This window comes from Solanum verrucosum, unplaced genomic scaffold (assembly GCF_900185275.1).
Source record: "Solanum verrucosum unplaced genomic scaffold, falcon-dt-bn FXZP01000235.1, whole genome shotgun sequence".
NCBI lineage: Eukaryota > Viridiplantae > Streptophyta > Magnoliopsida > Solanales > Solanaceae > Solanum > Solanum verrucosum.
Genome location: NW_026019948.1, coordinates 809412 through 836549, shown reverse-complemented (window position 1 = coordinate 836549; position 27138 = coordinate 809412). Strand labels below are relative to the sequence as shown.

The 27138-nt window shown below is 31.7% G+C and overlaps 5 protein-coding genes across 5 annotated transcripts in view; 2 read left to right on the top strand and 3 right to left on the bottom strand.

Moving 5' to 3' along the window:
- Positions 1-27138, bottom strand: part of LOC125811425 (WD40 repeat-containing protein HOS15-like) — a 286140-nt gene that overhangs the window by 240510 nt on the left and 18492 nt on the right. The window lies entirely within an intron of this gene.
- LOC125811921 (protein RER1A-like) lies at positions 551-4295 on the top strand. The gene is made up of 3 exons (XM_049491468.1): positions 551-1109; positions 3678-3858; positions 3956-4295. The coding sequence occupies exons 1-3, from the start codon at positions 754-756 to the stop codon at positions 4007-4009; spliced, it is 591 nt and encodes a 196-aa protein (XP_049347425.1). The 5' UTR covers positions 551-753; the 3' UTR covers positions 4010-4295.
- On the top strand, positions 6367-8336 carry LOC125811687 (protein RICE SALT SENSITIVE 3-like). Its single transcript, XM_049491219.1, has 7 exons — positions 6367-6579; positions 6669-6722; positions 6869-7000; positions 7081-7189; positions 7390-7431; positions 7522-7578; positions 7695-8336. The coding sequence occupies exons 1-7, from the start codon at positions 6434-6436 to the stop codon at positions 8217-8219; spliced, it is 1065 nt and encodes a 354-aa protein (XP_049347176.1). The 5' UTR covers positions 6367-6433; the 3' UTR covers positions 8220-8336.
- On the bottom strand, positions 9958-11688 carry LOC125811754 (probable carbohydrate esterase At4g34215). Its single transcript, XM_049491295.1, has 2 exons — positions 11002-11688; positions 9958-10247 (listed from the first exon to the last, which is right to left on the bottom strand). Exons 1-2 carry the CDS (start codon positions 11686-11688, stop codon positions 9990-9992), a joined length of 945 nt encoding a protein of 314 aa, XP_049347252.1. The 3' UTR covers positions 9958-9989.
- Positions 13495-17689, bottom strand: LOC125811531 (low-temperature-induced cysteine proteinase-like). The gene is made up of 5 exons (XM_049491040.1): positions 17150-17689; positions 15020-15255; positions 14772-14912; positions 14013-14462; positions 13495-13929 (listed from the first exon to the last, which is right to left on the bottom strand). The coding sequence occupies exons 1-5, from the start codon at positions 17637-17639 to the stop codon at positions 13831-13833; spliced, it is 1416 nt and encodes a 471-aa protein (XP_049346997.1). The 5' UTR covers positions 17640-17689; the 3' UTR covers positions 13495-13830.

Below are 27138 nucleotides of genomic sequence, written 5' to 3'. Positions count from 1 at the left end.
TTGCGTCAGCTCAAGGGAAGGCATAGAAAAATAGTTTGCGAAAAAAAATACGATGAAAAAGCCACGGAAAAATACTTAAGATAACAACCACATTACATGACACTCATTCCATTTTGGACTTCTCAATCATTCCATTTATATACAACATTTAAACCATTTTATAATTCAAATTCATTGATTCCTGATGTCTTCTTTATCTGATTACTCTTCAATCACCACTTTAATATGCTTATTTCACAATAAATATAACTAAAAATGGGACAGGGAATGCAAATGTTATCAGCTGTTAAACTAGAATTATGGGCCTCTATTTTAAGTCCAGGTTAAGCCCAATAAAGCATTTCACTATCTGAAAAGCTATTTAATTGCTATAATTTGTTCGTCAAACAAGCTGATCTTATTTTTAATAAATAATTATTAATTTTATGCCTAGTAGGGTATGATTTGTTCATCAAATAAACTGATCTCAATTTTTATTCTTAATTATTAAATTTATGGCTAGTGGAGTATATACTTTTTAAAGACATGTAATATAATTTGTGAAGTATTATAATATAAAAATAAATATTTATATCAAGGGATAAAAATTAAATAACAGCATAAAATAAAACAGAAAAAACAAATGACCTGTTTAAAGCACATCCGGACTTGTTCAACTTCCCCTCATTGCTCTCGCAGTCTTTCTCAGATACCATAAATTCCTAATTCCTTCAAGAAAAACAAAAGAGTAAAAAATAAAAAAAAATAAAAAAAATGGACGTCGGTGGCGGAGCAGTCGCCGGCGACGGTGCCTCTTCTACTTCCTCCGCCGTGTCTCAGTGGACCTTCACCTTATCACAGCGATTTCAACACCTTTTGGATAAATCGACACCTCACGTCCTTTATCGGTGGATCTTCTTCGCTACGATCGCTTTCATCTTTGCTATTCGTGTGTTCATGGTTCAAGGTTTCTACATCATCACATATGCCCTAGGAATCTACATAATCCAGCTCCTTATTGCTTTCCTTTCCCCTCAAGTCGATCCGGAAGTTGACGGTCCTACCCTTCCCACTCGCGGATCCGATGAGTTTCGCCCTTTCGTTCGTCGCCTTCCTGAATTTAAATTCTGGTGCTTCATCCATCTCACTCGTTTATGTGCCAATTTACATATCTTTTTTTTGCTTACTTGTAAGTTTAGATTTGTTTGATATGCATCTGCTTTGCGATCTCATTATGTAGTTTGATTTTCATCTAGTTTCTGATTTTTGACTTTGACGTGAATAGAAATCAAATCTGATGGTTATTTTTGGTAGGAAATCAAATCTGATGCTAAGATTTGTTGTAGTCAAGGTGTGGATTGCTTTAAAAAGTCAGATTTATATTTTTGGGATTCTGATGATTATGTTCTAAATTAAGAATTCGCATTTTCAAATAAGAATTTGTGCATTCCACTGCATAGTTATTTTTAGAATCTGCTGAGAAGTGTTGTTAGTTGATGAGTTTAGTCATGTTGTTGCATATTCATGGTTATGGAAGTTTATTCCCTGCTGAAAAAAAATTCTGATCTGTTTGCTAATTGCTACCTATTCCTGCCTTCACATGATGATCTAGGATCTGATAAAGAATAGAAGATTCAGAGTGGAAAGAAGGAAAACTACTTTTCTTAAACTATTTTGTAGTATGACCTTAGCCAAACTTAAGACACACAGTGCTTGGAGGAATTAGCTTGAGACCAAATGGGGCATCAAGTTAACATTTTTTTTTTTGTTTTGACCTGGTATTTCTTCATTTTTTTTCAGTGGTGCCTTTGACCTTCCACTCTATTAATATGCAACATTGGTTGATTTATTCAGCATTTGAACCTACTAACTCCATCGATCCAGATTTGTATCGTATAACTAAAGAGGACCCTCTAACATGAGTTTCTCCATCATGCAGCATGTTATGTGTGAGATTGAGATAGATAGCTTGGGATGTCTGATTTCATTAAATTCAATCAGTACAAGTTATCGGAAGAGTCTCTCAAAGCTCAAAAGCATGAAAATGTGTTGCATCCCTTGTACAAAAAAAGGGTGAAAATATGATGCATCCTTATTCTGCCCTAGAACTCTTTTCCTAGCTTCAGTTATGGATCTAATAATCATGTCATGACAGGATAATAGATTAATAGTATCACAATTAGCTGTTTTGTACTGCCTACCTAACTTTGATAGATAGGAAAATCCTACTTACAAAAAAATGAAATAAATGGATAGAAAACTCACGTATTATTACTGATAAAAATCATGTGTTGATTGCACTGAGCATGAAGCAATTACATAGGGCTTGGTTAGATCTGTTTACTGAATTGGCTGTATAAATAATGTCATTTGTTTTATTCATCAACTGAACTTGTTTCTCCACCGTTTATTTTTTTAATAAAAATCCTCGTGTTGCCTACCATATCTTTCTTTATTTTCAAGATATTTTAAATTTAATGACGGAATGAGCTTTTTTTCCTTGCTATGTCTTTTTGCTGGAGTTGAATTGAACTCATGTAACTAGGACAAATGCTTCTTATTAGCATGAGGTGATTTAATGGGGAAGTTCTGTGATTATATGGGGTAACTTAGGTGATTTTATTTGGAAGCTCCCCGTTATATGGGACAACTTATCTTAATCAGTTAATAAATGTAGATAGTATTCAAGAAGTGTTGTCCTGATCATGGGATTATGTTGGTCCATTCCTGCTATTAGGTTATATAGGTTTTTATGGTACAATTTTGTCAATGTTTTTCAGTGAGGCAGTACCATAGTCCTTGGCTTTTGTTTTATGATGTGGCCATCCCCGACTGAACACTTATAGTGGCTCCTGTGTCAGTCTCTTTCATTCCTCTCGTTAGACCGTCTATAGCACTCATAGCTACTGCCCTAACTCGATTATTTCCTAATAATTGATGTTCCTCTTAAGCCACATTAATTGGTTGACCAGCACTATCATGATGGCAGTGTGTCAATCAATCATTATAAGTTTCTACAGGTTGGAAATGTCCTAATTCAAACTGTCCTCATGTTTTCAAAATTAGTTTATGTTTTTCAAAATGTTCAGATCGTCTGGAAGAAGAAAAGTAAACTTGGTGACCAGCTTCTGATCAGACATGCTGATCACCAAGTCTATTTGGTTCCCAGCTAGTAGTTCTTTGTCTCCCAGTAATGGTTCCTGATCTTGATGTTTGTAATAGTTTTAGTAGCCGTGATGAATATGAATTGTTGACCTTGAGCTTTTGTGATATGCTTCAGCCAGTGCAAGCAGAGAGCAGACTCCTTCTCACCTTCCTCCTTTACACACTCTTAGTTATCTGAATTTTCTTATTTCACAATATCTTTAGGTGCTTTATTATTATAAAATGATTCTTGGTTACTTTCCACTTGCACATGTACTAGGTAACCTTGCCCACCAAGGCTAAGGTGGATGGTATTTGAACCCTAATCTCCAAGGTTTGCACCTACTTCATTGACCACTAGCCCACACCCTTGGGTGCGTTGCACTCCAAGGATTCCCATTGAAGTCAATCACTTAATCATATAGCAGAACTTTTTCATTGTGCACTTCATTTATTTGCCTATACTTCTGTTAGTCGTAGTCATCATCCAAATTTTGTTGGCAATATCATCTTCTTGAATTAGTAGTTTGGCATAATTTACTTTAACTTGGCAGGTACTCACTATCAAAAGCAGTCTGCATTGCTTTTGTGTTGACATTCTTCAGTGCCTTTGATGTGCCTGTATTTTGGCCAATTTTGTTATTCTATTGGTTGGTACTGTTTGTTTCAACGATGAAGAGGCAAATAATGCACATGGTCAAATATAAATATGTGCCCTTCACATTTGGCAAGCAGGTACATATAAAATTTAGCTCCTATTACATTGGTATCTTTTCACATTATCCAGCCTGCATTATCTCTGAAAATGATTGGATATACTTCTTTTCTACAGCGTTACGGGAAGAAAGCGCCATCAACTGATGAGAGAAGTGTTTCCAAACCTTGAGGTTCAAAGCAGATTGAGCTTTTTATGGTGGGGAATGAATTTGTTTTAGATACAAATTCGCCTAGATGGCTGTATTTTTCACCGGATGGGTTTCTGAGCTTGGGTTATGTCATTGAATATATGATTATTAATGAATTCTTAGATTATAAAACTTAGTTCTCCTAGAAGCTGCCACGCATCTTGATTCTTTCGTTTATCTGTAAGCTAGCCTCTGGATGTCAATATTCATTTTCTGAGCTCATTCTTGAACCGCTCTTATTCAATTCAACCTTAGTAGTTTCTAACAGGTTGCACATCCCTGTTGAAGTTCTTGTGAAATTGTCAATTAGTGCTGCATATAAATTTTTGCCTATAAATTGCCATGCACCATAGAGCAGTGAAAACTAATCTTTCAAGGGTTGAGGCCCTATATACCATTTCTCATTTTGATTTATCTCTAGTAGAAGATATTTTCTTGATCACTATTGAACTGCTGGTAACCATAGGATTTCTGCTGGTCGTAATCTGTGTTAGTGTAACGAAAATGAAATCTATCACTATGATGCAGCACTTTTATACGATGGAAAAGGATGGTATAAGCATATAATTTTTTGAGTTTTACTGTTGGAGATTAGAATCAATTTTAGGGGCATGAATAGAGGTTGTCATTGGAATCTTTTATCCTGGAAAGATAAGGAAAGATAGGACAATTATTATGTGAGGGGCTTGGAGAGTCACAAAGTCTGTAGACCTGTCTTCCATGTGATACGCGCTGTTCTCAAGTCGATGGTTATTTTTCAATTACATGGTCGAAAAGTAGCTGCTTGTGAATTTTATCCCATTTATAATATACTTAGGTCTTCAGTTTTGAGGATAAGTCAAAAATATGATTCTAAACTTGAGCAGACTGGATAATATTTGATCTTGATATGCATTCATCCAACCCAGTATGATTTGAGTATAAAATTCTCTACATTTGGTACATAACATTATTGTAGAAGGGAAGCCTAGTAGTCTGTACAGTGATGCAATGTATAAAATGAATGGTTGCATTTAAACGGGGAAATGGGTCACTTTCAGCTTAGTTCATTATGAATGTAATGCCAATTACTTTAGAAGATTGGTGGAGGACCACCATTTATTTTGCCAGACTCTATCCCAAGTACAAATCTTGGGAATCTTTTGGTTCTTCTTTTGGGGGTTGCCAATTTATACAGATGATTTACTGATATTATTAATCTTAAAAAGGGGATTGCATTGTGATCATATGCTTACTCATTTGTGTAAGCGGAGTTCAATAACGCTTAGTGAAAGATGTTTAACATCATTGGACAAAGCTATATCGGCTACCTATGCTAGTGTGAGGCGGTAGGTATTCAATATAATAATTAAAGTGCACACAAGTTGAAGGGCATTGCAGAAAGGGGTCCCTCAACTTTGGAGATGAATAAAATGCCTCTATTGATATCTCAAAAAGAAGGAGACGGTAGGTTTGTGGTCTATAGGTAAAGGAACAAAAAGTTGGTTAAGTATTCATTGCTAAGTAATAGTAGTACATAGCAGTTAACTTCATAACCCAACAATCTACTAACTACTATATAACATAAAAAGGTACAGTATTATAAAACTTATTTGAATGCAATTACCTAGCATAAGGATAAGATACGACAAAGCCAATTTTTTTGTAAGCTAATTTGTTTAGTCTCTAGATATGCGGGAATATAAAGCAGTGGAATGCTTAAACATTTCCCTTTTTGGAAGAATTGCTTGACAATCGCTGATGTAGAGTTGGTGTTAAGGCGAAGTCCCCGGGATTGCAATCCTGGAATTTTTTTAAAAAAATTGATAAAACGGGCCGTTTTATTTTCAGCTGTCAGTTCTGTCACAAAAATGACAGTCCTTGCATCCATCACTAACAGTGTAAATGAGCCTATCATATCCTCTGTTAGAAAGTCAGTCTGGTGCTCGAAGTATTTCGTGTTCATGCAGGATTCAGTGAAGGACTATACCATGGTTAAAATGCACAATGCACGAAGAAGTAAAGGGGATTCAACATATATAATGTATTTACTCTGATACGCATCGAACAAAATACTTATCTACACAGTACTATTTTTCAGCGAAAGGGTGGCCCCCCACTGGGCACTGGCTATAATGTAAGCGGTATACTCTGACTTAAAGCCTACATGATTGATTTCACAACTCAAACTCGTGACCATACGAAGACAACTTTATTGTTAACCCGAAATAAATATTGTGTATATAAAAACAAAGAAAAACAGTTGTAAGTAAGATGTTTCACTTAAATTCATCAATTTCCTTCACACACTCATACTATAGGCAATAAAAATTCATCTTTTTTTCTCTCAACAACTTTTGTGATTTGAAGTAAAACACCGTGCAGCTTTATGTTCTTTTTGTTTCTCTACAACAAAAAAAAAGAAAATGGAAGGTGGACTCCCCATGCTAAATTGTCTGTTACAACACACACTTAGAAGTCTCTGTACTTGCTCTGACTCTTCTTCTAATGCTTCTGAGTGGGTCTATGCTGTTTTCTGGAGAATTATCCCAAGAAATTACCCTCCGCCTAAGTAAGCACATTTTAATAATCAAAATTTGAACATTACTAATTACACAAGAAGAATAGTGTTAGTGAATTGTTCTTGATTTTTTGTTGCAGATGGGATCATGGAGGAGGCTTGCTCGATCGCGCTAAAGGAAACAAGAGAAACTGGTAATGATATTAGTACTAGGAGTATTTGTTTTTGTAAATTGGAGTTACGGGACAGTCAACCAACTGAGCTACTAAGAGTCACCTGTACTAAGCAGTATTTGTGATTTTAGTTTGTGGACTAATAATTTGAGTTGATTTTATTTCAGGATTCTTGTTTGGGAAGATGGTTTTTGTGACTTTTATGAATGTGAAAGATCGAAAAGGGAATATGTAACGATAAATTTTGGTCCTGAAATCTTCTTCAAAATGTCTCATGAGGTTTATTCATTTGGTGAAGGGTGAGATATTTCATTTTCTTGTTTAAAAAGTAGAATGAGCTGCAATTCCCTAAGCACATGTATTAAACTATAATTTTCAGATTGGTGGGCAAAGTTGCAGCAGATAATAGTCACAGATGGGTGTTTAAAGATGCCCCAAATGAAAAAGATTCAAACTTTATTTGCTCATGGAATATGTCCATTGAAGCTGTAAGCACTAGTAGTTCTCATTTCCTCTTCACCAATGGCGAATTCAAGATTTAAACTTTTAGTATTTATTTCGCGTTTAGTGATTTTTCACATATATATCTACGTCCCTGTCAAAAATATTGAGTTCAGATGAACCGGCTCAACTCGCTCTCCCTCCTTTTACAATCCTTATGAGTTTTGTGTTTGCTTTTTTTTGCCAGCAACCAAGAGCCTGGGGAGTTCAGTTTAATTCAGGCATTCAGGTAATGAAAGTTCAGCTAATGAGAAAAATATTATTACTCTTTATGTCATTTCAAAGATTTTAATTTAAGAAAGTTCTGTTATTTTGGCAGACTATTGCTATTATATCTGTTAGGGAAGGCATAATTCAGCTTGGCTCATTTAATAAGGTGTCTCTCGTCTCGTATCTATTGCTACTTGACGCGATTTCTTCCTTCTTAACGCTACTTAATCCTACGCCATTCATGTGTTTTCACTGATAACTGGTTCATATGACTACTTGTAGGTATTTGAAGATCATAATCTAGTATTAAGCATTCAGAGGAAATTCAGCTACCTTCAGAGCATACCGGGCATTTATGCAATTCAGAGACCTTTTTTGCCAATCAAACATCCATATACTTACAAGCCAAACAATGTCACTCTAGTTAACGAGACGGATTATCAAATGGATGACAAAAACCAGCTAATTGGGTCGAAAAGAGTTCATGAGTTTCCGTTCAAGTCTATTAACTTTGGCTATAATAGCCCACAAACCATGGCTAGTCTACCTTTGTGGTCGATGCCTATAGCAGCACCATCTTGTTATGGTAATGCAGTACATGAGATGAGTTCTTTACACGACAGAGTTACGAGGAACACTACAAGCAAGGATGTCAAGGTTATCGATGAATTAGGCCATTTTAAGTTTGAGACAGCTGAGGAAAATGACCAATTTTCCTTAAACCAGAACTTAGGCCTGGAAAATAAGGTAGTTGAGGTTGGTTTTAGACAGTTGGGAAAAGGAGGGGCTGCTCCAAATCCAAATTAATTGCAGTTTAGTGCAAGTAACAAACTGCAATGGGGTTTAATTACATAGGGACCTTTTGGTGGTTGTTAATTAGCTTGAACTTGTTGATAAAGTATTGAGTAATTTGTTTGTATGGTATTGACATAGTAATCTTTAACAATTTGTTCTGTTCATATTATTTATTGGATATACATTTTCTAAGAATTGGGAACATATTGTTTGGATTTACTTTTTTAGTGGAGACGGATCTACAGGGTAATTTATCGATTCACGTGAACTCAATAACTCTTATCATGTATTAAGAAATCCCGTGGATAGCTATAAATATTTGAATGTGAACTCAATTATTATGTATATATTAACTTGAGGCCATTGTAGGCTTATGTCATTGTCTTTTTACATAAGTTGGTCATCTCTCTACCAGGTTCTCTCTACCTCATACATCACTCGTAGAATCACACTGAATATGTCATTGTTTTTTGTTGTTTGCCATTGTGCACCACTTTCGAACTGTAGAGTCGAAGGAGCCAGGATTTGAAGTTTATGACTTTATGAGTTCGGGAAGTAAGGTAAAGGAAGAAAATTATTGTCCTTTGAAAGAGTTTTCATAAATGATTGTCACCTAGTATCTTTCCATTCAAGAATTTAATTACTACATATCACATCACTGGTTAGATCAGCTCGATGTTGATCTTTGCCCTACTTGTTAGTTGTTTCCCACTTTTCTAATTAAAATGAAAAAACAGTTACACCAAATTATTAAAAAGGACCAGCTCTGGACCAATGCATTCACTAAATATGTTAGTACTCCCTCCGTTCCGTCTCATATTAGTTGTCCACTTTCATCTTTACACGTCTCTTATGAAACTATAAATAAGGACAGTTTTACTGATTTGAAACGCTAGGAGGACAATTAATAAAGATTAGGGTAGCAAGGTTGAAGATTAGATTCCACATTTAGGAAGTAATTATGATATATGAGTGTTAATCTTGGAAAGTAATTAAAACAATCAAAAATAGACAGACAAAGCAAAGAAAATTGTAGCACAAAGACAGTATGGATGGTCCCTAGCCTTGATATTTTTTCCTTTTTACTATTTTGGGGACAAGATGCTAATTATATTCCATGAAAATGTGAGTACAGATTTAATAATACGTGTTGTTTTATATATGCTCTTTCAAAGGGTCCCTACATTACGGAAACGTTACTCCCTTAGAGAGTGCATAATTAGAGTACAGTTTAAAGGTTCGATCGAATCAAGTATTGAAAACAAATTTTCACTGAAATACTGGAAAACTTTCTAATTTTTCATATTAAAAAACTTCTATTTTTATTTTATTTTTCACTGATTCAATCAAAATATCTATGGAAATAATTATTGAACATTTTGCAGTGATAGTGATTTTTTAGTAATGGTAGATCTAATCCGAATATGTATTTCTTAAAAAAATTAATTAAATATATTATATATATACAAATTATTCATTTAGTATCCGATAATTTAAAAGAACTAGAATCTTAAACCATAAATTTCAAATTCTAACTCGACTTTCATAATTCAGGTTCAAAATATCAGTATATTATGTAACTTGTACCATTACGAATAATTTTGTATCAAAAGGAACAATCTTAACAGAGAAAAAGTGGAGTGGGACCTACATTGCACGGACCTCTAAAAAATTGTTGTTACACTCGTGTCGTATCTTTTAAAAAATGCTCTACTTTTTTGGACAATTTGACACATACTTGATGACATTTTTGGAGGGTTCGAGCAACATAGACTGAGACTACTAGCTACTCATATGATAAATCTTGTTGGAATCAAATTTAAGAGATTGAAATTTGGTGTTGAGAAATGCCTGAGCCATCATATTACCAAGTTGGATTTGGCCTTGAGTTGTGAGATGAAGCCCATCTGATTCCACTGGTAGACCATTAGCATCTACTTTTATTACATTTGGAAGATCAATATCCATCTGTGCTTGTCTCACTACATTTACAAATTTAAATTTTCTATCAAATGGTTTTTTTGGATAACGTAGAACAACCTGCAAAAAATAAGTGTTTTAGTTTACTTCTCTACAAAAAAAAAATGCAGATTATAACCAATTGAAATACAATGGTAGTGTAAGAATTATTCACCATGTTATTGCTTATAGGTTTAAGAAAATTGAAAAGGAATTCTAGTTGTTTCGATTGAGTTTAAGTTATGTACGTTAACAGTATATATGTTGTTTACATCATTGGGTGAAATTGAACTAGAACAATCGATAACTCTTCATATCATTTATCAAGACTTTTCATATGATAGACTAGAAAAATAGGTAACTCTGAAAAATGAGAACCACAAAAATAGAGCGAGAACATGTTATATCTAAGCTAAATAGCATAGATAATATAAAATAATTACACAGTCAATATATATAACCTAAATCCGTGTTAACTAATAAGGATTATCATCTTACACAAAAAACATTTGAAAGAGAAAACTAGAACAATAATGTTTTCCAATTGATACTTATACCTTCACTAAAGCTAAGAATTTGTTCAAAAGCATGTATAGGTTCAATTCTTCAAGAAATGTTGCAACTTGCAAGCACAATAATAGAATGAAACCTAACTATACTACACAAATAACAGGAATTAGCTATGAAATTCATCGCTAAAATAGCCAGTAGCTAACATGATTTTTTGATTACCCTTCACAAATTTGTCGTTAAATATGATTATGGAGGTTTTGTTGTTGTTTAGCGACAGAAGTTGTCATGAACCAAAATAGTAAAAGAAGTATATATTGTTTACCACAATAACAGGAAGCAGAGGAGAATTCAAGTCATCGCGTAAATCTTGAATGAACTTTATCACTTTGGCTTTATAATATCTTGCTGTATACTTATCCTTTGTATCACTTTCACCATGAAACCACAATAATCCTCTAATTGTTCCTCCATGTTTTAGAGAAAACTTAGCTCTACTTATCAATTGATCATAAGGCATATTTCCACGAATCCACGCATGAATTCCAGTACCTGATTTAGAACATGGCACTAAACCAATAACTCCAAAATTTGGATCTTGTTTAAGAATTGCATTAGCAAATGCCATTCCAGGACCAACTCCACAATTATGAAGACAATCAACCGCGTAATTAAGAGGTTCATGTGCAATTTCCCACTTGATAGTTACACTTAATCGAAGAATATTGTTTGGATTAGGTTGACATTCACGAGGTATTATACCATCCCATGTAAAGTTGTGTACACCTCCTTGCCCTGCCATGTTGCTTTGTCCTGCTAATATGAATATTTGTTTGTTCAATTTGTCTGTGCTTCGATTTGTAATTAGTAGATGATGTTGATAGTTATGACTTGTAATCCACCTTAAGTAAAACAGAAGAAAAACAAACATCAACATTAACAATATTTCTTCAGATGCATATTGTAACTTCTTGATGAAATTGAACAATATCGACTTCATCTTCATCTTCATTTTCGATATTGTCCCAGCTAGAGTTGTACTTGTTCAATTGTTCTTGTGGTGGAAGAAGCAAGAATAATCACCAGACATTAATTAGAAAATCCATAATTAAAGAAAAAAAATTACTAGCAAAATGCTAAATAGAAATGTCTATATGTGATTTGGTTATTAATGGAACTTTTTCTCTAGATGGAATAATCTGATCAATATGCATTAACATATGTAGGCTTCATGCTCAGAGGATAAATTAGTGCATGAACCATAAATTTTCCAAATTAAGAGGATACTTGCATCTTTTATTATAGGATAGGCGGATGAAGCGTTACCGCACCTAGTTCATCTGAAATTTAGTACTTTTGACGTGAAACATAACTTTATGCATAAAAATTTAGTACTAAAATTGGAACCTACTATTTTGAAAATATGATCATTCTAAAAATTTTACGGATTAAATTCATAGAGCTTAAATCCTGGATCAGTTTACACTAGTAAGGTTAGATGGAATGTCTTTGAAAAAACTCCCATGTTGAGTAATCTGTCTTGACAATGGGTGCATTAATCTAAGCGAAAATAATCTGCACAATGAATTCTTGAAATAGGCTTATTCAATAGGTTTGTGCACCTATTAAGTTTGTTACTCTCTCCGTCTCAAATATATTTATCGTGTTTCTCTTTTACACGTCTCTTAAATAATATTATGTGTTAGGAAGAGTTTTTGTATATTTTATCCTTGTTTATGAAGACATAATCTCTTTTTTATTCAATATTTACTCTATTTACGTGTCATCACCCCACAATTGAAACGTTTGTGTTCTCCTTAGGGTGTACATTCGGTTTTTCGGTTTGATTTTGCACTATTCAGTTTGGATTTTTCGGTTTTTGATTTTGTAAAAGTGTAACCCAATCCGATCCAAAATAAATTTGGTTTGGTTTGATTTTCCTCTATTCGGTTCATTTTTTTCGGTTTGGTTATTTGATTATGCCAACAATTAATAACATAACCAAAGTAATAATATCGAATCCCTTAAATATACTTTCTAATATAAATCATAGGGAAAATGCATAAGTACCCCTCCAGCCTATGCCCGAAATCCCAGAGACACACCTAACTTTTACTAAGGTCCTATTACCCCCCCCCCCCCGAACTTAATTTATCTATAATATTCTACCCCTTTTCGGCCTACGTGGCACTATCCTTGAAAAAAATGTCAACATGCGCTAGGCCCACAAGATAGTGCCACGTAGGCCGAAAAGGGGTAGAATATTATAGATAAATTAAGTTCGGGGGAGGGGGGGGGGGGTAATAGGACCTTAGTAAAGGTTATGTGTGTCTCTGGGATTTCGGGTATAAGCTGGGGGTACTTGTGCATTTTCCCTAAATCATAAGAAAAACTTAAAACACAATACTTATAAGTATATCTATTATAGATGTTCAAGCATAAAATATAAATGTAATCATCGTGAAAGGCAATAACCAAAAAGGGACAAAAGTGGTTAACTCCAACTTAATTCTAAACCTAAACATATATATATATAGATATAATTCGGTTTTTATTTTTTTAAATCTAAAACCAAACCAAAAAACCAAACAAAGTAATTTATTAATCCAAACCAATCCGAAAAAACCAAAAAACCAATCCAAATAAAAATTCGATTTGATTTGGTTTGGTTATTCGGTTTAACCCAAATAGTGCACACCCTTAGTTCTCCTACTAAGGGTAAAATTAAAAAAATAATATTTAACTTCTAAAATGACAAATAATTTGTGATAGCTATAACATACGAGCAAAAAGAGGTTAGAAAGAGTGTATCGAAAGATATGAGCAATATAGTCTTGGATATTATTAGTGAAATGAAAATACAAGCACCACATGGGAATAATAAACTACATGGTGAAAGTACCAGATTAGTCATCCTGATGAAGGAATAAGGAAATATTTACATAAATCAGAAACAGGAGAACAATCAACTCTTCTTTCAATATTGTTCTAGTGCATTGTGACAAGCACTAAACAGAAATCAGCAGCAGCAGCAACTCTGTTATCCTCTGCTTTTTGAATCACCTATGTCTATAAACTTTCAGCTGGAAATGAGGTTTTGCAAATTCAGTGTTACGGACATAATGGGCGAATTTGCGTTCCCATTGGAGACATTTCAAGTAAAAGTGTTCTTCATTCCCTGATTGCTGAAGGATCCAATAGGTTTGGCAAGAATGTGTGACATTGCTTTGACTGCAAGAGGATTGTTCTTGCTCTGTACCAACAAAAACAAAATCGCGTTAATAAAGGAAACCATCATATTGTGTGTCATACAATTACAAAGTAGGGATCACTTACAATTGAGCAGGTGCCGGCTTTAACATTGCAGACAGGATAATCATGTGGGCAGCAACTGTTATGGTCTTTACAGCAAGTAGCTCCTTCCATAGGGCAGCAACCCCAAGCAAAGCACATGTGATAGTACTCGTAGACACAGCAGCACGTTGTTCCTGATGGGCAACTGTACATATCATCACAAGTAGTGGGTGGCTTGACTGGCGATGGAGGAGATGGAGCTGGTTTCGGGGGATTTTGGCCTGTCTTAACAGGGTAAGAAGCACCTGTAGCAATACCACACAAACCCTTTGGGTTGGCAATGTTTCGCTGCATCCTGAGGTAGCCATGTTCTCCCCAGGAAGCACCCCACGAGTTCCTCACAATCCAATAATCCATGCCATTTTCGCTACCATATCCCACTGCAACCACACCATGGTCAACTGCTGCACCACATTTCCCAGAAAAGATGCCCTGCAGCACACGTAGATTCAAGATTTAAATTTAACATGTATATAACGTTCTTAACACTTTTTGAAATTATGGAAATATTTGTAGACTTTATAGTGACTTTTCACTTAAATGTTTTGTGCCTAAAATATTAGGTACCCATTGATCATGTCCATCTCAATCTACCTCTGAGGCATGAGAATATGATCATACAAAAAATCGTGTTTGGTTAGGTACGTAATTAGATCCTTGATTGAAACAAGAACACTACCTAATTCGATCAAAAGATATCTTTATAAACGACTAGGACAGTCTGAAGTAAAGATTATTTACCGATTTATAGTGCTGGAAGTCTTTGCCACCAGCTTCAATAGCAACGCTGACGGGTTGACTTGCAATAGCCTTTTTCATTGCCTGTTCATCATTCTTAGGAACATCTTCATATCCGTCAATGGTGACAACCTTGGCATTCTTCTGCAATTGTTTCAAACAAAAATTAAAAAAAATCTTTAATCGTCATAACTTGGTAAATTAGTTTCATTTCCAAGAATCCCTTAAAAGGCTCAGAATGATTAACTGACCCTTGTTTGGTCACATCTTCCATCCTTGCCAGTGTAGGGGTAATCTTCTTCAGTGTCTAGTCCTCCATTTTTTATAACAAATTCAAAAGCATAGTCCATGAGACCACCGTTGCAACCAGCGTTAGTAGAAGTATCACAATCTACCAGCTCCTGCTCCGATAACGAGATCGAATCTCCAGTCTTTAACTTGTTTACTGCTTCAATGACGGCAACTGCTGAGAAAGCCCAGCAACTCCCTGTTTCATTTTCCAAACGTGTAAATTAAATTACAGTTTCTACCAACATAGACATCGCAGAGCTAGAATTTAAACTTTAATTTTATTGGTCTAAATTCTAGGACAATGAAATCTAAGTATATTTAGTGATTTTTTAAATATAAATATAAAGTTTGAACAAGCAATTGAGTTTGGCCAGATCCATACATTGGCTTCTAGGCACCAGAAAAACACAGGTACCAACTAATTCTATTCAGAAGATGGGAATTTTACTTTTTTTTGTTAATTAGATCAAAATATTTGAAATCAAATGCTAGGGAAGTAGTCCAACGAATGGGAAACACTCATCAATTCCCTCTGTCCCATAATAATTGTAACATTTTGTTTTTTGAGAGTCAATTTGATCAATCTTTAAAATTAAATTTAATTAAATTGTAATTTAAAATTAAACTTAAGCTATTTAAAAACTATACTAAAAATACTATAAATTGCAATTCTTCTTATTTCAATACGAATTTAGAAATATAGTTCTAAACATAAGTTAAATTTTAAATAGTTTAGACTCTCGAAAAAATAAAACATGAATAATATTTGCTTAGAATATTTCCCATTGGGTCAAATAAATTGTTTCTCGAGTAGGAAGGAGAACACATGTACCCACTCGATTAGAATAGCATTAAAAATCTCCCCAACCCCATATGTACTTGTCACCTCCCCCACCAAAAGTGTAATTGGGAATGCTACCTAATCTTATATTATTTAAGAATAACAAATGGAATATTAGGTATGATAGAGTTGAGAAAATTAATTATTGAACCAATAACTTTAATTAAAAAAAAAAACAATTTTCTAACAAATACAAATTGCTTTTTATAAATATCCCTTAATAATTGCACATTCGAACATTACTTTTTACAATACAAATTAGTCACTGATGAGTAATAATAACATAGGCTTTTTCTGTAAAATATGTAGGTTGAACCATTTCCTCCTTCTAATATGTAATATGTATCTACTATTTATTATCTAATAATGAAGGATCAATTATACTATTTAATCCTTATTAGAGGTTTTTAATTCGAATTCTCAATAAGCAATCACATAGTGTTTTATTCACTGAGATTTTTTCGTATTAATTCAAATTAATGGATAATAATACTAGTAACAACAACAATAATAATAATAGGTCAAATCAATTGTCCATTGAGGTTCAGTCTATATAGCTAAGGTCTCACATGGATAGATAGGTTGACTCAAATATTTAAATAGATTGAATTAGTAAAGGATCTGTCCAAAAGTATTTGAATTGAAATGGCATAACTCAAGATGTGCTATTTTATTATTTAAATGGAGTAATATCTTCTCTTCGCACATCAAACTAAAAAAATTCACTAATTTGGGATTGGGTTAAATTTTTAGCACAGATCAACCCATCCAAAAATTGGATAAATCAAAATAAACAAAGTAATGATAAAAAGGATCTTATTTTTATAAGCTAATTTTATTATTCCGTACTTTACCCTTGTTTGAAATTTAAATAGTAGCACATGAAGTATATCGGAATTTTTATATAAATAAATAAATAACACTTGCAACTATAATCAACAAAGTCATAAATCATAACCAATACTTTTCAGAAAATAAGTAAAGTACTACTCCCTCCGTTTCAATTTATTTATAAGACTCATTTTTTATTTTAGTCGGTCTAAAAAAGAATGATACATTTTTATATAAAGTAACAATCTAACTATAAAATATTTATTTTATCATTTCTAGCGACACAAATTTCTATCATTCATTTTGGACCATAAATTTTAAAACTCTTAAACTCTGTGTCGAATCAAAGTATCTCATATAAAATGGGACGGAGGGAGTAATAAAAAGTGAAACAAAAACAAGTAAGAGGTACACATACCACATTGTCCTTGATCCTTAACACCAACAAGCACGCCTTTTTTCACCCAGTCAACAGATTCCGGCAACCTATCTCCGACCTTCGGAGCATACCGATCACTTTGTCTACTCGACAACCTGCGACTAGCATCCGATTTAGTACCCAAATAAATAGACCTATACTCCTCGTTAGTCAGATCAGCAAACTTAGTCAAACCCAGTTTATAACTTTTCTCCGGCATAGCGTTATGTTCATCGATGTATTTAAGGTTATCTTTAAAGATCTGGAACCGTTTATCTTTTTCTCCCAAAGCGTTGTACACTTTTTTGTGTTCAACTAGCCACGATTCGTACAAAGACAGGACCTCGTCATCGGTCCGACCGGCACCGATCGTGTGATGTTTGTCGTTGTAGCTTATAATAGACATGTCCTCTGCCGCCGATGTTACGGCGGCGGAGGACACGACCATTACGAGGATCGAGATTGTGAGAGTGGAGAGATGAATCGCCATGTTTGATTGTTTTAGTTGAGGTATGGAAAAGGAGATGGGAAGTAGTGGAGAAACAACTGTACTATAAAGGCAAGGGAAAAGGGTATTTTCGACCATTGGTATATAAAAGTGGAATATTTAATTTATTTTTTTAATAAGAAAATATAAAAGAGATTTGAATATGTGCATATTTCTTGGAGGAGAAGATCAAGTAGGATAGTAGTAGGAAAGGCAATTGGCATTTTTAGTCCTTCAAGTATTGATAAATTATGATTTTGATTGTTTGTAAATTTTACTTGAGCACATTTAATCTTTAGGTAATTGCTACGTGTATTTTTATTCTCTTTAATGGTAAAAATTCACAAATATAGAGTATTAAAGTATCATTTTCATACTAAGTTGAGAGTCATTTGGTTCAAATTTATAGTAGAAGAAAACTGAATATCATTGACTCCGATAGTAAGGTTAATAGTTAAATGAGTTTAATTATCTTTTAATGCAAAATAAGTGGACCATGAGTTTCTATCGAATTTATGTAATTTTCAATTCAAACTATATTTTAAATAAGATATGAATATAGTTTAGTGTTTTTTATGTAATGAACCAAAAAAAACTTTTAAATTGAAATAAATATAGTCAAGTGAGTTTAATGAATGAAAAAAATAATTTATTTTTGTTGTATAAGCCTATACTTTAGTGATATTCCTTGAAGTTTATCCTACCAACTAGATATGAAATCAGATGGATAATCATCAAATATTAAAAGGATGAAAATTCAAAATGTATTTTAGTACTTAATAATTAATGGATTGAAAGTGGAATAAAATATATAATGAAATTATAAATAGGAAGCAACTTGGAAATGAGTGAGAAGTTGGTTAAAGGCAAAAAACTCTTGGGAGAGGCAAACCTACCACGGTGAAAAAGATTAAAGAAAGACGCAACTATATACCATGTGGACTACATTGGGATAAATTATATACTATTTATTATTATATAGATAAAAGAAGCAAAAAGAAGAAAAAAGATTATGTAAAAATTCTTTGGTGGATGAAAAGTAGGGGTGGAGTTACAAGTTCAATCGATCCCGACTCCACTTTTGATGGGGTGGAGGAGTGGGAGGAAAATTGATTTTTCTCTTTGATTGTGTAATTTTCTAAGTGAAACATCACTAGTTGAGTGACTTTTCAAGTGAATAACTCAAAATTGAGTGTAAACTATATTCAAAATTGAGTGACCATTGAGATATTAACTCGAGCTTTTAAGTTCTATTCATTCACAACAAAAATAAGATAATAATAATAATAATAATATGATAAGGTAAATATTAATAAATAATAGTATTTGTAATTGATAGCTTAGTAAAATGATATTTTATTTTGAGCAACTTTCACATATAGCAAACATAAAAATCATATTTGTATGTTATAGTTATAGTTTGCATAATTGTGCTCCATAGCAAATATAAATATGTATATTTCGTTATACATATACAAAAGAAGCAAATATATAATCTGTTTTGGTATACATATATAAAAGATCAATTGTATAATTTGTGTTTGTATAAAGCGAGAAAGACAAAGGAAAATTGGGCAGGGGAAGATCGTATTTGTATAATCATAACTGTATAGGACGAAAATATATGCATTTGTATTTGTGTATATAATTTTCTCTCTCTTTATACAAATACAAACGCAATGTATACATTTGTGTTTGTATAAGTGAGAGAGGCGAGTGAGAGTGGCGAGCGAGATCTGGGAGAGGGGAGAGAGAGAAACGAAAATATATGTACATATACAATTTTCTCTTGCTTTATACAAATACAAACATTTTATACATTTGTGTTTGTATAAAAACGAGAGAGGCGAAGGAGACTGCCCAGCGAGAACAAGAGTGGCGAGCGAGATTCACTAGGAGAGAAGCGAAATAGCAACAGTTTGTTATGGGGTACAATTAAATCAAACTATGGTTATAACATTTAATTTGAATTAATAATTTGCTATTATATACATTTTCTCTTTAATTTATAATAACAGGTTAAACAGATTGATTGTGTAATACTGAAGAAAAAAAAACTTACGTTAAATTGTGGTATTTCAATTAGGTCCATCTTAGGAAAAAGAAATATGATGTGCCTTGTTTCTGCAGTAGAACAAAGTTATCTCTATACTATATCTATAAGTTAGCCTCATTATTTTTAATAAGTAGGTTCAGGTTTAAATTCTAGGAAATAAAATTTTATTTCTTGGAAGGGTGTATAACTACTACTCCCTCCGTTTCATAAAGAATGACCTGGTTTGACTTGGCACGGAGTTTAAGTAAATAAAGAAGACTTTTGAATCTTGTGGTCCTAAATTAAAGTTATGTCAAATGTACAAAATTGCCCTTAATCTTGTGGTCTTAAACATGCCACGTGGAAAGCAAAAAGCAAAATGTTACCAAAAAAGGAAAGAGGTCATTCTTTTTTAAACTGACTAAAAAGAAAAGTAGGTCATTCTTTGTGAAACGAAGGGAGTACATAGGTTGAAAATTCTATCAAACATAAAATTAAATTTAAACAATACCATGACTAATATATACTTACTTTGTTTAAGTTTGTTTGACATGTTGACTTGACGCAAAGTTTTAAAAAAATAAAAAAATATTAAATTTTGTAATCTTAAATTAAAGATACATCAAATGTATCAATATGTCTTATAATTTTGTAATCTTTTGTGATGGATGAATATGATTAATCCGTTATTGATTAAGTATCTTAGCCTCCGAATTGAGAACGATTTAGTGAGTGAATGGTATAAGACAAAGGCTTAGTAAATAGGAAAAGTTTGGAACACGGGAATATAAATGTATTGTTGTTGTATATCTTGGGATCAAAGTATCATGTAAGTGTGTTACAAAGATAAAAAAAACTAATCAATTAAAAAGGCTCCACCCGAATTCTAAAATTTTACAATGAGTGAATATTGACCACGTAAAAATGTCATTTAGTGATATCAATCTATATTTTTATATTATATCTGAATTGTTCATACGATAATATCTGACGTATCTTTCATTCTATCAAGTAAAGAGGGATTAGTTATCACGTTCGATTCATTCCATCACTTATATCCAACAATCATTTTACGTTTTTGGCCTATTAATAATGTCACCTACTAAAGCAAGCATCTTAATAACAATTAAAAAATAGGTTATATGAGTTGAGGAGGATTCAGATTCAGACACCATGTGAACGAAACAAAAAGATAATTAAAGAGAATTATTTTCTTTTTTTGTTTTGTTAGGCTTAGAACTTGTTAATATCTCTATTTTATAGCAATAATAATAGAGTATCCATTAATATTTAACTTGATATTATCTCAGTATTTTATCCTTACAATCCATTACAGCTTGGCAAATCCCCATTTGCCCACCAGCCTATAGGCTATAGTAAAACAAAAAAAAGAATGGGAGACCAATATATTTATTTTGTTATTCAAACTATGTTAAAACTTTGATTGAACATTTAAATACGTAATAAAATATTCCCCTCATCCATTTCTATTTATTTAATATATTAAATATATTTGTTTAACTTTATCTGTCCGGTTTAAAAAATTAAAAGATAATTTAATATTTTATGTCAATTTTACCTTTGCTATTAAGTATTATTTATTTTTTAATATTTAGATGATTTATAATTAATAAGAGTTATATAGTAAATTATTTTTTTATTTATTATCTTTTAAAGAATTATGTGACATAGGGGTGTGCACTATTCGGGTTAAACCGAATAACCAAACCGAATTTTTATTTGGATTGGTTTTTTGGTTTTTCGGAGTGGTTTTGGATTAATAAATTACTTTGTTTGGTTTTTTGGTTTGGTTTTGAATTTTAAAAGATAAAAACCTAAAAACCGAAAAAACTCAAATTTTATATATATATATATATATATATATATATATATATATATATATATATATACTGCGTGGAATCGCGTGGTGTGCCACATAAGGCAAAAGGTGTACAAAATTACAAAAAAAATGAGTTCAAGGGGGTAATAGGACCTTAATTTAGTTAAGGTGTGTCTCTGTGATTTCGGTCATAGTCTAGGGGGTACTTGTGTCTTCTCCCTTTTCTCCCTTTTATGTTTGAATTACATCTATAATAGATATACTTATAAGTATTGTGTTTTAAGTTTTACTTATGATTTATATTAGAAAGTATATTTAAGGGATTAAATATTATTACTTTGGTTATATATGTTATTAATTATTGACATAACCGAATAACCAAACCGAAGAAAGCCAAACCGAATAGAGGAAAATCAAACCAAACCAAATTTATTTTGGATCGGATTGGGTTACACTTTTACAAAACCAAAAATCGAAAATCCAAACCGAATAGTGTAAAACCAAACAAAAAAACCGAATGCACACCCCTAATGTGACAAATCAAATATAAACAAATAAAAATGAAAGGAGAAAATCGGCGGGCTCTTTTAATTGAACAAAAATATCAAGTTGTCATATAGAAGTCGGTAGGACCACAATTTATCATAAATTAAAGTAGGTACATCAATGAATCTTTATGGGCAATTACTTATTTAAGAATGGACCCTAGGTAGAATATGTTTGCAACTCGATAGGAAGCCATTATTAGAAACATATACTTAGTATATAAATTAATAGGCGTGTAACATGTGTTTATATATAAAAATAAAAATAAAAGTTTGTGTTTATATAACGACTAGACATCGGAATAAAAATAAAAGTTTGTGTTTATATAACGACTAGATATCGGAGCCCGTGCTAGCATGGGCCCAATATGTATCATTTTTTGTTTCAATTTATGTGACAAAGACAAAATTAAAGAGTTAATCAAACTTTAATATTAATTTAAAATAGTTTAAATTTTTAATTATTGTTAACTATGGTAAAAAAAAAAATTTATGTCTTTTAACATTCTAAATTGGTAATTATTGTTGTATAATTTGTAATATCTTTTACGCAATTTTGAAATAATAAAGGTTATTTCTTCTTTCTCAATTTATGTGGTACTAATAAATTTGGAGATTCAATCAAATTTTTTTGTCTTTAAAATATTCTACTGTTAATTATTGTAAATTATTGTACTTTCTAAGTAATTTTCAAATAATATATATTATTTCATTTGTCCAATTTATGTGTCACCGATAAAATTTGAAGAATTAATCAGATCTTTTACATATTTTTATATCTTTTGAATATTTAAGTAAATAATTATTGTGATTTATAATATTTTATACAATTATTTTAAAAAAAATAAACAACAAACAAAACGAATTCATCATAGGAAAATTACCAAAGCATCCTTGAATATATCAATAATGGGTCCCACTTTTTGTTTAAAAAAATATGCATATTGGGAGGATATTTTTGTCCAAAGTGGAAATAGAATAAGTATAAAGCATTAAAGTCTTTTAAAATTTTAAATTGTTAATTTTTATTGTATGATTTGTAATACTTTTACGCCATTTTCAAATAATATAGGTCATTTCTTCTTTCTCAATTTATGTAGTACTAAAAAATTTTGAGATTCAATCAATTTTTTTTGTCTTTGAAATATTTCTAGCTATTAATTACTGTAATTTATAGTACTTTCTAAGAAATTTTCAAATAATATGTTATTTCATTTGTCCCAATTTATGTGTCACCGGTAAAATTTGAATAGTCAATCAAATCTTTTATATATTTTTATATCTTTTAAATATTTAAGTAATTAATTATCGTGATTCATAATATTTTATAGAATTATTTAGTATAGTAAAATAAATTTAAAAGAAACAAACAAAACGAATTCATCATAGGAAATTATCAAAGCATCCTTCAATACATCAATAATGGGTCCGACTTTTTGTTTTTAAGAAATTGCACATTCGAAGGATATTTTTGTCCAAAGTGAAAATATTGTGTAAAAAATGTGTATTTATTGTGATTTTGAATGTCTTGTGGGGTAATAGGATGCACGCAAAGTTAAGGTGTCTTTTTGAAAATATGGGACAACTTCAAGTATCACTTAATGTTTTTTCTCAAAATCTAATTTACTTTCGTAAACTATGTGTCAGATCAAAATTTAACAAATTCAAAAGGAATGAGTAATAAATAGCTCATACAATGACATATTTATTATTTAACTAAATAATAAATATGTAACTAAAAATCTTGTTAGCTTTTGGTTGAAAGCTAACAAGACATATTTATTATTTAAATTTATATATAATAAGCCACAATGCAACTATCATTGTAACTATCTTGTTAGCTTTCAACCAAAAACTAACAAGATTTTTAGTTACATATTTATTATTTAGTTACATAAATAGGTAACTAAAAATCGTGTTAGTTTTTGGTTGAAAACTAACAAGATAGTTACAATGATAGTTGCATTGTGGCTTATTATATATATATATATAAAAAAAATGGGCCCAAATGAGGTAGGTAATTAATGATGTTAAATTGTCCAATAATATAAATTTTAAAGGTACAACCATAAAAGAAGAATGTACAACACTATCTAAGCGCATATCATCCAACACTTGTCATGTGCTAAGTAGTAGATATTCCCACTTATTATATATAGTAATATATATATATATAGGTCCAAATGAGGTAGGTAATTAATGGTGTTAAATTGTCCAATAATATAAATTTTAAAGGTACAACCATTCTTCTAAGAATGTACAACACTATTTAAGCACATATCATCCAACACTTGTCATGTGCTAAGTAGTAGATATTCCCACTTATTATATATAGTAATATAAGTTTCTAATTAACTTAAACTCGCGTTGATCCATTTTTATTTGATAAGGTGTATAAGAATGGTGTTGAGCATAGTGTATTAGTTATGTTGGAACTATTTCTTATGTTGTGTTTGGTTTGGTGCATTAAAAATAGAATGCATTGCATAATTTCTATTAAAAAGAATACTACCATCCACAAATATGGTAGAAAAGATCTGAAAAAAAACTTGATGGATAATCGTAGTTTCAATTATGTTAATGCATACATTAAAAGTACTAGTAATATACAAAGTTAATGTGTGTGAGTATATATATATATACTTGCCCGAACAAGCAAGAAAGATGCAATATGAAATCAATCAACTCAGTGAAGATCAAGCTGAAAATATGAACGAATTTCTATTGTTATGTGAACATTTGGACACCTGCCCAAAAAAAAATTCAAATCCTGAAGGGAATATAAATCCCAACAAAGTGGCAGGAGATGTCCCACTAGCACCCAGTGCCAAAAACATCTCATCGGTAAGCATGGATATGCCGAAATCTGAGTCCAAGGACAAAGGTAAAAGCTAAGCAATTCAAAAAAGGGCCAATTCTTCAAAAGAAGAAACGAAGGCATCTTCAACGAAAGTTGAAAAAATTATCTCTGGGAAACCAGAAGGAAGTACTAACAAGGTTCCATCTGGAACAAAAGCTTTTTCTTCTTTTTAGGTTGGAAAACAAAATCCGAAAGAAGAAAAATATCTTGCTTTTACAAGATATATTTATAATCTCCCTGAAGAAAGAGGAGAAACATTCGGAGTTTTAGGGACAACTAGTTTATTTCCAAGAATTTCAATATTTCCAAATGGATCACCGAGCTTTACAGTTCAATTATTTGAATTCGGTTACTTAGATCGAGTTTATGGTAAACCGAATCTACATGAGTTATCCAAACTACCTGCACAACTGATAAACTCAGTAATTTATATATATTGTTTTTTCTAATATACTATACCAAACGATCTCTTAATCACGATTAGTTAGTGTAGTATTTTAATTTCTTACTTTGTTAAATCAGACAATGTACCTATATGGCCACGATTAGTTTTAGGGACAATAGTTTTTTTGAATCTTCTTCCAAACTAATTAATGAATTGTGTTAAAGTCAAACAATTGTCCCAATATCATAACTAACCCGATTTTATGGGATCTTTCAAGTAAAGCTTAAGATTTTATTGGATGATACAATGTAATGTGAAATAATGACGGCAATTTACGTACTTAGAATATTAATCTACATGTGATTGTGATTAATACTTCATACATCCTACTTTTTGTAGCACAAATAAATTGCAATACTCAAAGCGAATTAAAGAGAAAAGAGTCTGAAAAATATTTCAGTTTTGACCGAAATTGTTGTTACGACACCAAACTTTATGGAGGACCTTTTACCCCCTGAACTATTTAATAGTGTATTTTAAAGGTATATATGTGCTCACATGGACACATTACTATTTATAATTATCCAATATATTTTATGTCCACGTGGCCACATATATACCTTTAAAATACACTATTAAATAGTGCAGGGGGTAAAAGGTCCTTTCCAAAGTTTGGTATCGTAACAACAATTTCGGTCAAAGTTCGGATATATTTCAGACCCTTTTCTCCGAATTAAATATTGGATTATTAGTAATAGAGTATTAAAAAAGGGCATTCCGACAGTTCAGATATATGAAAATTTTAGTTTTGAGTTTTTTTTTTATTCTTGTATTTAAGAAATTAAAATTAAAATTAAAATTAAATAAGAATAAGTTTGGATTGGCTCAGATTTCTTTAAGTTTGGTTTTAAATTAATTAATCGGTTTGGTTTTTTCAATTTTTGATATTCAGCCTATAGATTCAGTTTTTTTTCTTGAAAAAAATAAATATCCTAATAATATATTTATGCTACATCCATAATTCAAATAAAAAATCCAAAAAAAGAAGAGAAATTTTGGTTTGGAATTCAATTTGACCCAAACTATGTCTAACCCTAATTGGTAATATATATCTCTTTAATTTAGCATGCCATGACTATGACATCAAACAATAGAAAAAGATACACAAAAAAAAAAAAAAAAGTTGATAAACAAAATTAAAAGAAGCCATGTTTTACCTATATGTTTGTTGAATTTCATTTTCTCCCATTATTTATTTCTCCACTATGAAATGTTAAGTTTTTTAATATTAAAAGAAGAAAAAATTTGATCAACTTAATTGGACATAGTGGTTTGACAATTTTTACCATTAAAAAGACTGGCTCAAAATCAACTTTAATTAAATATATATACTCGGGAAAAAAAGTGCTATACAATTAAGCCTGTGATTTTCTGGTAATAGATTAAATTAGATCCCTAAATCGTGCATTCCATGACTTTTAGGAGCTTCACCACTTGAGAATTAAAAAGATCAATAAACAAAACATAATTAATTAATTAATTAATTAGTCTTTATTACATAATCAACTACTACTCCAAGAATACATTGAGACGTAAGCAATGAAATCGATATTAAAAGAGAAAATGGCCAAATGACCCCCAATCTATTAGTCGATTCTCAACTACACACTTATATTTTAGGATGGTCCTATTATCCCCCTAAACTATTTTATAGTAGAATAATTTGTTCCATAATGCTGAGTTGGCAAAGAAAGTGTAATTCACCTTCTTAAAGAGAGTGATAAGCAAACTTTCTTACTTTTCTTTTTCATATTAATTTCCTGATCTTTTATGTTTT

Excerpts from the sequence above, each read along its gene's own strand:
- LOC125811921 (XM_049491468.1), top strand. The coding sequence starts at position 754 with ATGGACGTCGGTGGCGGAGCAGTCGCCGGCGACGGTGCCTCTTCTACT. Across the intron at positions 1,110-3,677 it reads CTTCCTGAATTTAAATTCTG|GTACTCACTATCAAAAGCAG; the intron begins GTGCTTCATCCA and ends TTAACTTGGCAG. Across the intron at positions 3,859-3,955 it reads CCTTCACATTTGGCAAGCAG|CGTTACGGGAAGAAAGCGCC; the intron begins GTACATATAAAA and ends TCTTTTCTACAG.
- LOC125811687 (XM_049491219.1), top strand. The coding sequence starts at position 6,434 with ATGGAAGGTGGACTCCCCATGCTAAATTGTCTGTTACAACACACACTT. Across the intron at positions 7,001-7,080 it reads GTTTATTCATTTGGTGAAGG|ATTGGTGGGCAAAGTTGCAG; the intron begins GTGAGATATTTC and ends TATAATTTTCAG. Across the intron at positions 7,579-7,694 it reads AGCTTGGCTCATTTAATAAG|GTATTTGAAGATCATAATCT; the intron begins GTGTCTCTCGTC and ends GACTACTTGTAG.
- LOC125811754 (XM_049491295.1), bottom strand. The coding sequence starts at position 11,688 with ATGAAGATGAAGATGAAGTCGATATTGTTCAATTTCATCAAGAAGTTA. Across the intron at positions 10,248-11,001 it reads CTCTGCTTCCTGTTATTGTG|GTTGTTCTACGTTATCCAAA; the intron begins GTAAACAATATA and ends TATTTTTTGCAG.
- LOC125811531 (XM_049491040.1), bottom strand. The coding sequence starts at position 17,639 with ATGGCGATTCATCTCTCCACTCTCACAATCTCGATCCTCGTAATGGTC. Across the intron at positions 15,256-17,149 it reads TAAGGATCAAGGACAATGTG|GGAGTTGCTGGGCTTTCTCA; the intron begins GTATGTGTACCT and ends AAAATGAAACAG. Across the intron at positions 13,930-14,012 it reads AAGCCGGCACCTGCTCAATT|AGCAAGAACAATCCTCTTGC; the intron begins GTAAGTGATCCC and ends TTGTTGGTACAG.